The sequence below is a fragment of the Amphiura filiformis genome, unplaced genomic scaffold (genome assembly GCF_039555335.1).
Source record: "Amphiura filiformis unplaced genomic scaffold, Afil_fr2py scaffold_34, whole genome shotgun sequence".
NCBI lineage: Eukaryota > Metazoa > Echinodermata > Ophiuroidea > Amphilepidida > Amphiuridae > Amphiura > Amphiura filiformis.
This window is the reverse complement of record NW_027305498.1, coordinates 775,311-789,382: the sequence shown is the minus strand read 5'-3', so window position 1 is coordinate 789,382 and position 14,072 is coordinate 775,311. Positions and strand designations below refer to the sequence as shown.

At 36.3% G+C, this 14,072-nt stretch overlaps 1 protein-coding gene across 1 annotated transcript; it reads left to right on the top strand.

Annotated features, from left to right (window-relative positions):
* The first annotated feature begins 239 nt into the window (after nt 1-239).
* LOC140143970 (uncharacterized) lies at nt 240-617 on the top strand. The gene has a single exon (XM_072165802.1). It carries the CDS (start codon nt 240-242, stop codon nt 615-617), a length of 378 nt encoding a protein of 125 aa, XP_072021903.1.
* Nucleotides 618-14,072: the final 13,455 nt, after the last annotated feature.

Here is a 14,072-nt window from a genome sequence, read left to right as displayed (position 1 = left end):
CTCTGAATAAGGAACTAGATTACATCCAACAGTCACTCTCAATTTGTGGGTACACTAAGCAGGTCTGGAACTCGCTCGCGAGTAATAAGATCACTCCCAAACCCAGAAGGCCGGATTACACCGCCCCGGTAGGCAGTATCACCATCCCCTACATACAGGGTGTCACCGAAGGACTTAGTCGTACCATACGCAAAGCTGGCGTTCAAGTTCATGTCAAGCCCACCAACACCATCAGAAGTATGCTGGTGGCTCGTAAGGATAAGCCCAAGAAGTGCGACCGGTCGTGTGTTATATATGGTATCACTTGTAACAACTGTGAGTCCCAGTATGTAGGCGAAACTGAAAGACCGCTTCGCAAGCGCCTCACTGAACACAAAAGACCTTCTTCCCCTGTAGGGGCTCACCTCACTTCTGAAGGACACGAATGTAATACGGACAATGCCAAAGTCCTCGACTCCGACTCAAGATGGCTTCAGATGGGCATCAAGGAAGCGTACTACATAGCTGCCTTGGACCCCGACCTCAATCAAGACAAAGGGAGACATGTGCTATCTGGCATCTACACACCGATCATCAAGTCATGTGACCGCGGGTTACCCCGTGGGTCACATGACTAAGTGTTTACCGCTCCACCTCACTTTCTGATGAAATCCCATGGATGTGGGATGAAATATCAAGTAAGTCAAACATTTTGTTGAGAGAACTGTTTAAAATCTCTGTTTATCAGGTGTGTTGTCCCGTTTCACTCGACAAGTGGAACAACCCACTGTAATAACTATCACACTCATAAACGGTTCCAAAAAAGAAAGGCCCCCCAAGACATTTTGGTATAATTGGTGGCGTGAGACAGAGGCGTACCAGGATTTGCCGACTCAATGTTCATTTTGTACCATGAATCCTTTTTTTTTTTTTTTTTTTGCTCTTCACTTTTTCAAACGACCGTAAAAAAATGGGGCAACCTTTTCGGGCTGTTGAGGAAGGGGCGGCAAAATTGGATTTTCTTCAGCCCCCCGGGGAAAGGGCGGCCACGGTACGCCACTGCAAACAGAGGTCATTTAGGGTCAAAAGTTATATAGAGGTCCTCGGGGGTCAAACAGCATAACTATATCATGCTGCCGGTGCTCTATCAGTTGCTCTCACAGCTATCTTTTACAGCTACGGGTGAACTAGTATATAGATTTAGATTCAGATTTTATTGACATTCATCTTACAACAAGATATGGTCAAAACATATATAATAATATATATAATACAAATAAAGTACACGAACAATAACATTTACAACTATAAAGAATATAATATAAATTAACTAGGTATATGTCTATTATTTAAATCCCGTTTTTCAAATGCAGTATAAATGAAATTGGCAACTGCATTGGTGGTGTCAAAATCATTGGCACCCATTATAAGAAGAAACTTATAATTTTCAGTTGAATTGTTTGTAACAAAAATATCATCTACAGGGTGTCCCCCAAAAAAAAAAAAGAGGCCCCTCATTGCGCCCTCTTTTTCTCCTATTTCTGAAAAGTTGATTAAATATATTTTGGTATGTAAAGAAACCATAAATCGTAAACCATAAAGCTTTAATAAACCAAGACAATTGTTTCAATCGGCTCACAACTTTTGAAGATATGCCCTTTTGAATAAAAGTACCCGTTTTTTACTCTGTCCACGGATAGCAAACAGAGTGGTTGGGATGGCTCATGCTGTGGAGTGGCCTGCACGATCACCAGACCTCACACCACTTGATTTTTTTCTTTGTGGCAAAATCCAAGATCTTCGCAAACGTTTTACTGAATGCATTCGCAAGTATCCGGCGCACAAGGATGGTACGCAACGCAATTGATGCAATGAGGATCAGGGCTGAAACCTGTATTCGCCAAGGAGGCAACCAGGTAGAGGGCAGAGCAGCACAGTAAACTCACTTCAGAAGAACCAAAGACAAACCAAACAGCCTTTTAGGGCTACCTTTTATCCTAAAAAGAGAAATGACTTATGTTGTAAATAAATAAAAAAAAAGTAAGAAACATAATAAAACAAGAAGGCATAAATAACCAAGAAAAAATAAGTAATTGCAAGTAAAGCAATTCGGCATCCATTTTACCCACAAATTAATGACACTATTAACAAAATCCATTGCTTAAAAACCCACGATAAAGCCCATTCCATAAATAAAGTTATTTTATAAAGTTATAATTGAGGAATGTTTGATATTCATGCATGGTATGTGTACTCCTTTTCAATCTTTGAAGTAGCCAAACCTTCTCCGTGGACAGAGTGAAAAACGGGTACATTTCTTTAAAAGAGCATATCTTCAAAAGTTGTGAGCCGATTGATATAATTGTTTTGGTTTATTAAAGCTAACGACTCAAGGTTTTTTTACATACCAAAATATATTTGATCAACGTTTCAGAAATAGGAGAAAAAAGGCGCAACGAGGGGCCTCTTTTTTTTGGAACACCCTGTATTAACGTCATAAATCTATTGCGGATATCGTTATATAAGGAACATTTCATAATGAAGTGAAATTCATCCTCAATTTCATTGAGATTACAATATTTACAGCTTCTCCGTTCTGGAGACAATTTAGGTGAAACATATCTATCCATTTCAATCCTTAATTTATGACAACTAATTCTTAATTTACAAAAAGTAGATCTTACGTTTTCATAATGTAACATAATTTTCTAATGAAAGTGAACGTTTGAATTGACAGTAAGTTCGAAGTTTAGTCTGATGGTTTTTTATAACATTTAACCATAAACTATTATAAACAGTTTTTAGACTATCTACAATTAATGTGTTAAAATTAGCCTTATTAATCATGGAAGGTCTATTCCATATGTCGTATTTATCAATCAGTTTCAAAACATTGTTAATGCCGGTGGACCAAGAAAAGGTGTTTAGTTTCCTGTTATCAGTCAGAGCATTTGTTACAAGAGAGGTTGAACCTAACATGCAGTTTAAATTAAGTTTCCACCAATATTTTATAGCTAAAGCAATCATAGAAATGAGAATGCGGTAACTTCCCAATTCTCCACGTACAGCATTATTTGTAACTATCTTATGAACACCCAGTATTATTTTACAAAATTTTATATGTACATTTTCGCCAGGAGGCTGATCAAAAATATTTACAAAATTAGTATCATTAATGTTTTTACATAAATAAAGCGCCCATATTTCACTGCCGTAACTTATGATTGGTTGAATGAGAGTACGGAATAATGTAGAGCTGCACTTATAAGATTTGCTATAAAGGTTTTCACGAACTTTAAAATATGCTTTTAACGCTTTATCTTTCAGCTTAACCATAACATTTTGAAATGAACCTGATGGTGTGAAAATAACACCCAAGTAACAGTATTCATTAGTTATTTTAAGATCAGTATTGTCATAGGTAAATCTTCATCAGAACGATGTTTATTTACAAACGTAATCGAGTATTTTTACCTCCTCCCCCCTAAACGAAAATAGTTTCATTTTTAAGACGTCATCGATCGTTTAGTTTGTTCCCTCAAGCAAGGTGACTAACAACAAACATAGACAAACCAGAGAACAATTATTGTGTCGCGAAGGTACAGTAGCTAACCGCAGACATTGCTGTAATCGTAGCAACAGTCATTCGCGCCTTGACATACGGTGTCACAATAGCATCCACCAGCAGAGGAACCACAATGTCCAACGCATGATTCCAGTTCTGTCAAACAAAGATACAACTAGACTTAGCTGTGGTCTAAGACCACAAACACAGCCGTGTTGTGACCCCTTAATCACCTTTGACCTCAAAATATATGAAAACCCCATAGACATTGGCTAATGTCAATGCACGTGTCCACGTGGCATCACTTTGCTATGCTTTTTGTGGCAGAAGGTGCATTTTGAAGGTATATCGTTTTATACCTGAAGTGACCCCTTACTGACCTTTGACCCCAAATGTGTGCACACCATATAGACACTGTGTTATAACAATGCATGTGTGCAAGTAGCGTCACTGTCCTACGTAATTTGTGGAAGAAGAAGCATCTTAAAGGTTTTTCGTTTTATACCGGAAGAGACCCTTAATGACCTTTGACCCCAAATCTGTGTACACCCCATAGACACTGGGTAATAACAATGCATGTGTGCAAGTGGCGTCACTGTCCTACATAATCTATGGAAGAAGATGCATTTTAAAAGTATTTATACCGGAAGTGACCCTTAATGAGATTTGACCCCAAATAAAAAATACCACATATACATTGGGTGACTGCAGATCATGTGTGAACATACCGTTACTGTCCAATGTTTTACTTAGCTAATAAAAATTTTTGAAGGTATTTCGTTTTATACCGGAAGTGACCCCTTAATGACCTTTGACCCCAAATCTGTGTACACCCCATATACACTGGGTAATAACAATGCATGTGTGCAAGTGGCGTCTCTGTCCCACATAATTTGTGGAAGAAGATGCATTTTAAAGGTATTTCTTTTTATACCGGAAGTGACCCCTTAATGAGCTTTGACCCCAAATAAAAAAAATACCACATATACATTGGGTAACTGCAGATCATATGTGAACATACCGTTACTCTGCTATGTTTTACTTTGCTAATAAAATTTTTTGAAGGTTTTTCGTTTTATACCGGAAGTGACCCCTTAATGACCTTTGACCACAAATCTGTGTACACCACATAGACACTGGGTAATAACAATGCATGTGTGCAAGTGGGGTCGCTGTCCTACGTAAGTTGTAGGAGAAGATGCATTTTAGTTGAAATCACGTTTTGACCCCTGCGTGACCTTTGACCCCGCGAGTTTCATGTGACATGTAGGGGCATGGTCATTGATCATTGTGACCAAGTTAGGTCAAAATCGATGTAAGCATGTGAGTGCTAGAGCAAATGTAATGGTTGACAGAAAGAAGAAGATCCTGTAAGAAAAAAGACACAGCCGTGACTAACGTCACGGCTGTGTAAAAATGAAGATAAGATTTCGCAGTGGTCATAGACCTGGAGTCCAGTTGTGCCGTTTAGCGCAAGATGTTTGGCCTTTGATGGTCTTGAAATAATCTTTGACATAATATTTATTATTTTCATGAAACATTTATGATTTGTTATTTTCAATTTCGTTTGCATGAAGTCGGAGATGACAGCTTTTGGTCTCCTTTGTCTTTTGGTCATCTTATGCTTGTCTTTGTTCTGTATTTTTATTGTATTTTGTAGATGATATGGAGAATAAAGTACCTAAACGTAAAAGAGGCAATGACCTTCATGTGACTTTTGATTACATGCATCATATGAAATATAATCGCATGCATTACAATTGATCAAGTCCGGCCTTTGAAGTTTCTTTGATCTCATGTCAATGTCCAAGTTACACCATTTAATCTTTAGAAGAATAGACGTTTTTTTGCCAACAATCACGTTTTTGCCCAAATTACCAATGCATGATATTTGACTCCAGCTTGATGGTTTTATTAAATCAGAATAACAAACGCATCTCATCTTATATCAATATAGAGTATTTGCCAAAAACATGTGAAGACGAGCGACCGTAAGTCCACTTGGCCCCTCAACATGTTTACACTACAGTTGCGTATAGATTCGTATAGTTTAATAATGTTTTATACATGTTCAAGGGCCAAAACAAATCTGTCACAACATTTCATGATGTTTTCACCCTGGAACATGTATTAAACATTATAAAACCTTAAGAAGCTATACGTAACTTTAGTGTATACATGTTGAGGGGTCAAGTGGACTTACGGTCTTCTTGTGCTCAGATCTTTAATTGTTTAACCTTAAATTAAAAATATATACAAACAATCTTATTTGATAAAGTGCAATTATAAAATCAATTTTGAGATAAAAACCCTAACCAGAGTCTGCGAAGATATTCTTCACCAGAGATAAGCTCATGGTATAGTTGGTGATCGAGTGGGCAGACATATGATTGCATTGTATGATGACTATTATTGCAGATGGCTCAGCCAAATGTTCATGTTAATTCCATATAGATAAAATACAGTAAGCCAAAAATTAAGGTACCAGTTATGTTTACCCCTGTATATCCTAAACAAAGACAGATATGTCATAATTGGAACCAGCAGCCAATAGCTGCATCTTTAAGCTCGAATTTAAGACCTCATTCGTTGAAATTTTAAAGAAATAAAGGCACGACGATCCAAAACCCCAAGGAAGGTGCCAAGTTAAAAGCTGCAGTTTCCTCCATTGCATGCGATATTGATTTGTACACAAAGTGTTCGCGAACAAGGGAACTAGCGTCGTGCTTCCATTGATTAGCACGTTCAAACTAGCGTCATGCTTTCATTGATTACAACACAAAAGTGCAACTTTTGATTTCGTCTCTTCAGTAAGTTTTAGATCACCGTTTCTTTAATTCTCAACCAATTTCAACAAATAAGGTCTTGAATCAGAGCTAATGAGTTCAAGTATTAGCGGCTTCTTTTAATTTTGACATATTTGCCTTTGTTTAGGACATGCAGGGGTGAACACAACTGGTACCTTAATTTTTTGGCTTACTGTATATTGATATTTTTATTCACTAAGTATATGAAAAAAAAAAAAACCTCCCCAACAACCTGTTTCTCCCTCCAATTACTTTCTTAATTCACGTGTCCAAGTACTTGCACAAGCACACACACATATCTATTTAATCTAATATTCATACCAGAGTTGCATAAATTATTTTGGATTTATTAATATGCTAAACTAATACTATGTTTTATCCTATTCGGACAGCCTTCATGCATTTATATTTAGATAGGCGCTTGGGCAGACATTTTTAAAATGTTTGGATTAATTAGACTGAATGTTTATAAATGATGATTATTATTGAGAATTGCTTGACCAAAATTGAAGAACCAACGTTAATTGCATATAGATAAAGTATTATGATATTTTTGATTCACTAATTGTTCGAAAAAGCGCTCCAAGAACTTGTTTCTCTTTAGGTTATTTAGGTAAATGTATATAAGTCTGTTTCAAAGTTTGTCTCTTGAGTCAACCTTCATTAAGGTTATTAATTATTTTAAACTGTTGTGATTTGGTAGTTCACAGCATCGTACGAATGGTAGTGAGCTTTGGCAAAAACTGCATTGCTCAATTCATAGCGATTGTGTAGAAGAATTAAAATATCACAGATATACTTTTATAGGTGCTGCGGTTCTTGAGTTATGTTGTAAAGAGGGCTGAAACAACAACACTTTTGTAAAACGTACATAACTCATTAAAAACAATAAATTAAGCAAGTTTGCAAAGTATACGATTTGTAGAATGAACTTTTGCAAAACATCAAGGTGTTATTTTTCAATAATATATTGATCTAGATAATGAAAATCGATTTTAGGTTGCTTCGACCAACAATACCTCGTCTACCCTTAAGGAAACTTAACTCATTCGCCACATTACTTGCACACACTATTCAATTTGAACTTCATACCAGAGTTGCATAAAGTATTTGAGCTTTAAATTAATGTTATATAATACTATGTTTGGACAGCACTAGGCATCATCACTTGTATATATAAATGAAATGCACACATACACCTAACTGGATGACACAGAACAGATAGAAAAGTTAATATTTAACAACATTTATTTTCATTATAGACTTTTTTATAGTCTATATTTTCTTCATTTCAGCTTAATTTAGCAGTTGTCATGGTTGTGTGTAAATTCCTATTACTATTAGATACGTTGTAATAAAACATGATTTTAAATATTTGTATATTAATTTTCTCTGAGGGCTTGCAGCAAAATTGATATTTTATTTTCCTTGGTATGGGTTTGTGGCTAGTAGTCCGGTAATGATGATGATATGATGGTGATGACGACGACGACGATGATGATGATAATGATGACGATGACGACGATGATGATGATGATGATGATGATGATGATGATGATGATGATGATGATGATAATGATGATGATGAACAAATTAAATCAAAGATGATAATGATGACGTTGACGATGATGATGATGATGATGATGATGATGATGATGATGATGATTAATACACAAACGAAAAGAGTAACAAACATGCCTAGCATGTAATTCTATTTTTAACATGGAAAAATTTGACCTCTTATCTACTCGCAAACTGAGATTATGCATATGTTATCTCTTCAATAAACATTGTAAAAGTCGATTTGGCCTTTAAAAAAATATGTCACATGTTGTTCGGATTATAAAGACACAGTTTGTTGACCCTATAATGTTTGTGCACTCATATATTGACCTCTGAGTGTATTTGGTATAAATGCATGATCTTCTATAACAACAGGTTAACTTTCTTGTTGAATGGAGGCCTCGAGGTCACTGAACTGTGTATTTGGAGATGATGTATTTTTTGGGTCACGTCATAGCACACGTGTTAAGCAAAAACATATACATGAGAAGTAAACAGGTTACATCTTCTCTGCTGTGACTGATACCATAGAAACGTGCTCTTTGTTTACACATTGCAAGTAACATGAGAGGCAAACATTAATGTTTCATATTGCTTGCAGCCCCCCCCCCCCCCCAAAGCAATGTTGGAGCCAATACTAGACCAATTGTCCGTTCCTGTCTCAGTATCAAAACAACATTGACTGGGTGGGTGCGGAGGGGGTTGAAAATTTATTACTAAATTAAATCCTTCATCACTGCCATCATCGTCACCATCACGACTCATCATCATCATCATCATCATCATCATCATCATCATCATCATCATCATCATCATCATCAACAACAACAACAACAACAACAACAACAACACCATCATCATAATCATCATCATCATCATCATCTACACCATCATCATCATCACCATCATCATCATCATCATCATCATCATCATCATCATCGTCGTCGTCATCATCATCATTTACACTATAGCCACACAAATAAAAATCTTACATTAACTGCAAGTCATCAGAAAAACAAAATATTTAAAACAAATTATTGTTTTATTACTGCGCGCACAGTTTGCAACAACAACATCAACTGCCAGATTGTGCTCAATTGAAAAAAAATAGATTTTTGAAAGTCTAATATGAAAATTTTTTTTGTTATTACAGATAATTTTATAATACAAATCAGTTGGACTGCATTTAAAGGGTATATAACCAAAGTTCGTGACATAGTATAACACCCGGTAAAGAAAATTAAAGCAGGTTGAACCCTAGTGTGTGCCTACCTTGTTGGCAGTTGTTGCCCTCCCAACCAAGAGCGCACGTACATTCATATTGATTAACTTGATCAACACAGGTCCCGGAATTCAAGCAAGGGTTACTTGCACACTCATCGATGTCTGAAATTTAAAAAAGAAAAATCACTGGAACAAAAATACCATTCACCACAACTAGATGACACATAACAGATAAAAAAAAGCTAATATTATAGATAATTTTATGATACAAATCAAATGGACTGCATCTAAAGTCTATAACCAAAGTGTTTGACAAAATGTACAGATATCATAGCCGACAGAGAAAAGTTAAGCAGGTTATACCCTAGTGTGTACCTACCTTGTTGACAGTCGTTACCATCCCAACCAGGAGGACACATGCATTCATATTGATTAAGTTGATCAACACAGATCTCCGAACTCAAGCAAGGGTTACTTGCACACTCATCTATGTCTGTAATTTAACAAGAAATCATGGTTGAACAAATACATCAGGATCGGTGGAGAAAACTTAGTAAACAAAGTTCGTTGTATCTGCTCCAGAAATTGCACTTACTTGTGTACGTTTTAGCAACACTTTTGCCTTTGTCATCACTTGATGATGGGTGAGTCCTACTGGCAACCGACGCTAGATGTATCTCCAGCACCGGTCTTGGTGTTGCCGGTTAATTTTCTATCTGGGTATTTTTTTCCCTGTTTTAGAAACTCATCAGAAATGTGAGATAACTGATACTGTCCGCCATCTCTATTCATGGTGGTGTCAATCCTATTTCTAATTTCTATAGCCTCCTTTATCCATCCTACGCATACCGACCAATACCTCAAGTACCATTCATACCATCCTTTACATCAGAAACTGGGGTGATACGCTTTTTATACAACAGGAACAGGAGGGCAAAGGTGAAGAGGAAAAGAAAATCCAAGAAGCGCTCCAAACATATACAGTTACCCTAAATGGTCTTTTGAGAAAGTTAAGACCAGTTGCAAAGCGCCAAGCCAAAGAAACCGGCTAAAAGACTGATGTCAGCACCCGAAGCAGAGGTATTGTCTTGCTACCTATGTGACAGGAGTCACATAGGATGTCAAGAATGATAAAAAAGTATTACTACAAAAGTATCTCTACAGCAATGAAGCCGCACGACATGCTCCGAAGGGAACTAGTTCATTCGAAAGACAAACGTGACCCAGACTGTTTACAAGATCCCCTGTATGAATTGTAATCGATCTTACATCGGGAAAAATGAGAGGAAATTCGGTATACGGCTTGAGAAACACAGAAAGGTTATATCCTATTATGTACTGACCTTGTTGACACCCGGCAAAGAAAATTAAAGCTGGTTATACCCTAGTGTGTACCTACCTTGTTGACAGTTGTCGCCCTCCCAACCAGGAGCACACATACATTCATATTGATTAAGTTGATCAACACATGTCCCAGAATTCAAGCAAGGGTTACTTGCACACTCATCTGTGTCTAAAATTTAAAAAAGAAAAATCAATGGAACATAAGTACCATTCATTTAACTGGATGACAAATAACAGACATACAAAGCTAATAGTATAAATAATTTTATGATATAAATCAGTTGGACTGCATTTAAAGTCTATATAACCAACGTGTTTGACATAGTGTACTGATGTAACACCCGGTAAAGAAAAGTTAACCAGGTTATACCCTAGTGTTTACTAACCTTGTTGACAGATGTTGCCCTCCCAACCAGGTGCACACATACATTCATATTGATTAGGTTGATCAACACAGGTCCCGGAATTCAAGCAAGGGTTACTTGCACACTCATCTGTGTCTGAAATTAAGAAAGACAAATCAATGGAACATAATTACGATTCAACTAACTGGATGACACATAACAGAATTGGAAAACCAATATTATAGATAATGATATAAACCAGTTGGACTGCAATTAAAGTCTATATATAACCAAAGTGTTTGACATAATGTACAGATAAAACAACCGGTAAAGAAAATTTAACCATCTTATACTGTAGTGTGTACTGACCTTGTTGACAGTTGTTGCCCTCCCAACCAGGAGCACACATACATTGATATAGATTAAGTTGATCATTACAGGTCCCGGAATTCAAGCAAGGGTTACTTGCACACTCATCTGTGTCTGAAATTTAAAAAAAAGTCAATGGAACATATACCATTCACCTAACTGGATGACACATAACAGATTGGCAAAACTAATATTATGATAAGGATAATGAACTGAGTGCAATGCATTCGTCAAGATAATCGCACGCGCAGTGGAGTTATTGCATTTAGCTCGAGAGCCGATAGGCTCGATAGCTAAATGCAATAACTCCATGGCAAGTGCGATTATCTTGACGAATGCATTTGCACGAGTACATTATCCGTCATATACTTTGAGTGTATTAAAACAATAGGCAATATTAATTGATGCATTCATTATAATAATTATTAGTTTGAATATTAGGTCAAATATCTTAAATTTTAAAAACACCGTCAGGTCATTGACCAGGTAGCATTTACTAGTAACTGGTCAAGAAAATCAATCACTGTATAAGTTAGCTATCAATGGTATCGATTGCGCCATACGTCATACTTTAGTAACTTATTCACGCATGGTTTGTAACCAATTGACTTTATGTTGTGATCATTTAATATCGTGGTTCTGAACACAGAGAGCACTGAAGCAGCTGACCTGGACACAATCGATTTTGACGTCCCACTACATGTAGTACTACGGTGAATGGAGATGAGAGAATAAACTTATATCAATATCAACTGGACTTTATAGTTCTACAATTTGAACTTTAAAATCTACTAATATTGTTAAAACACACGACAGTGGAATTTTTCAATTTGTTCAGTATTATACAGCATGATCATGATGTTATACGCTAGTGTGTGTTTCCCGGGCGTGTTTATGTTATCTTAGATATAGGCCTACATGTAATTCATTTGTAAAATGATGAATATTTTCTAATGGTGTCATCTTGTATAATTATGATCCACCTGTTTTTAGCCCTTTTTAATTAATAGAAGCTCGATTATTCTCATTTGATGTTTGATTTATTTGAGTTCATTAATCATAATTTATGGCAATGATAGTTGCAAAATAGAACAGGTTGTAACCTATGATTTACAAAGTGCGCATGAAAAAATACCATACCCTATAACTATTTTAACACCACAGAATGTATATTTGTACTTTTTTGGTGGTATATATATCGAACATAGTTATATAAGTTATATAGTAATGTGAAAATAGTATTTCTAGTATTTGAGCGTGCACGTATTATCTAAAATCTATTGTTTAGCGTGCGGGTTTTAGATAATGTATTGTTTAGCGTGCAGGTTTATATAAACCTGCACGCGAAGTAGTTCGCGAAAAATAATGCACGGGAGAAGAATACATAACGATGAATAGAAACGGGCACTAGAAGTATATATATAGATAATTTATGATACAAATCAGTTGGACTGCATTTTAATACAATAACCAAAGTGATTTACATAATGTACAGATAAAACACCCGGCAAAGAAATTTTAACCAATTTATACCCTGGTGTGTACTGACCTTGCTGACAGTTGTTGCCCTCCCAACCAGGAGCACACATGCATTCATATTGATTAAGTTGATCAACACAGGTCCCAGAATTCAAGCAAGGGTTACTTGCACACTCATCTATGTCTGAAATTTAAAAACAACCAAAAAACAATGGAACATAAAATACCATTCACCTAACTGAATGACACCTAACAGATATAAAAAGGCTAAAATATTATAGATAATTTCATGAAACAAATCAGTTGGACTGCATCTAAAGTCTAAACAAAGTGATTTACATAATGTACAGATAAAACACCCGGTAAAGACAATTTAACTGGGTTATACCGTAGTGTGTACTGACCTTGTTGACACTTGTCGCCCTCCCAACCAGGAGCACATGTGCATTCGTATTGATTTGGTTGATCAACACAGGTCCCGGAATTCAAGCAAGGGTTACTTGCACACTCATCTGTGTCTGAGATTTTAAAAAGTTAATATACACATAACAGAATTGGAAAACCAATATTACAGATAATTTTATGATACAAATTAGTTGGACTGCATTTTAAGTCTATAACCAAAGTGTTCGACACAATGTACATAAGTAACACCCGGTAAAGAAAAGTTAACCAGTTTACATTGTATACCCTAGTGTGTACTGACCTTGTTGACAGTTGTCGCCCTCCCAACCAGGAGCACATGTGCATTCGTATTGATTTGGTTGATCAACACAGGTCCCGGAATTCAAGCAAGGGTTACTTGCACACTCATCTGTGTCTGAAATTTATAAAAGTTAATATACACATAACAGAATTGGAAAACCAATGTTATAGATAATTTTATGATACAAATTAGTTGGACTGCATTTTAAGTCTATAACCAAAGTGTTCGACACATTGTACATAAGTAACACCCGGTAAAGAAAAGGTTACATTGTATACCCCAGTGTGTACTAACCTTGTTGACAGTTGTCGCCCTCCCATCCAGGAGCACACTGGCATTCATATTGATTAAGTTGATCAACACATGTCCCGGAATTCCAGCAAGGGTTACTTGCACACTCATCTGTGTCTGAAATTTAAACAAAATCAATGGAATATAAAACACCATTCACTTTACTGGATGACGCATAACATTTAGAAAATGCTAATAGTATAGATTATTTTATGATACAAATCATTTCGCCTGGATTTATAGACTATAACCAAAGTGTTTAACATGTAACACCCGGTAAAGAACCAGGTTATACCCTGTACCTTCTTGACAGTTGCTGCCATCCCAACCAGGAGCACACATGCATTCATATTGATTAAGTTGATCAACACATGTCCCGGAATTCCAGCAAGGGTTACTTG

Excerpts from the sequence above, each read along its gene's own strand:
- LOC140143970 (XM_072165802.1), top strand. The coding sequence starts at position 240 with ATGCTGGTGGCTCGTAAGGATAAGCCCAAGAAGTGCGACCGGTCGTGT.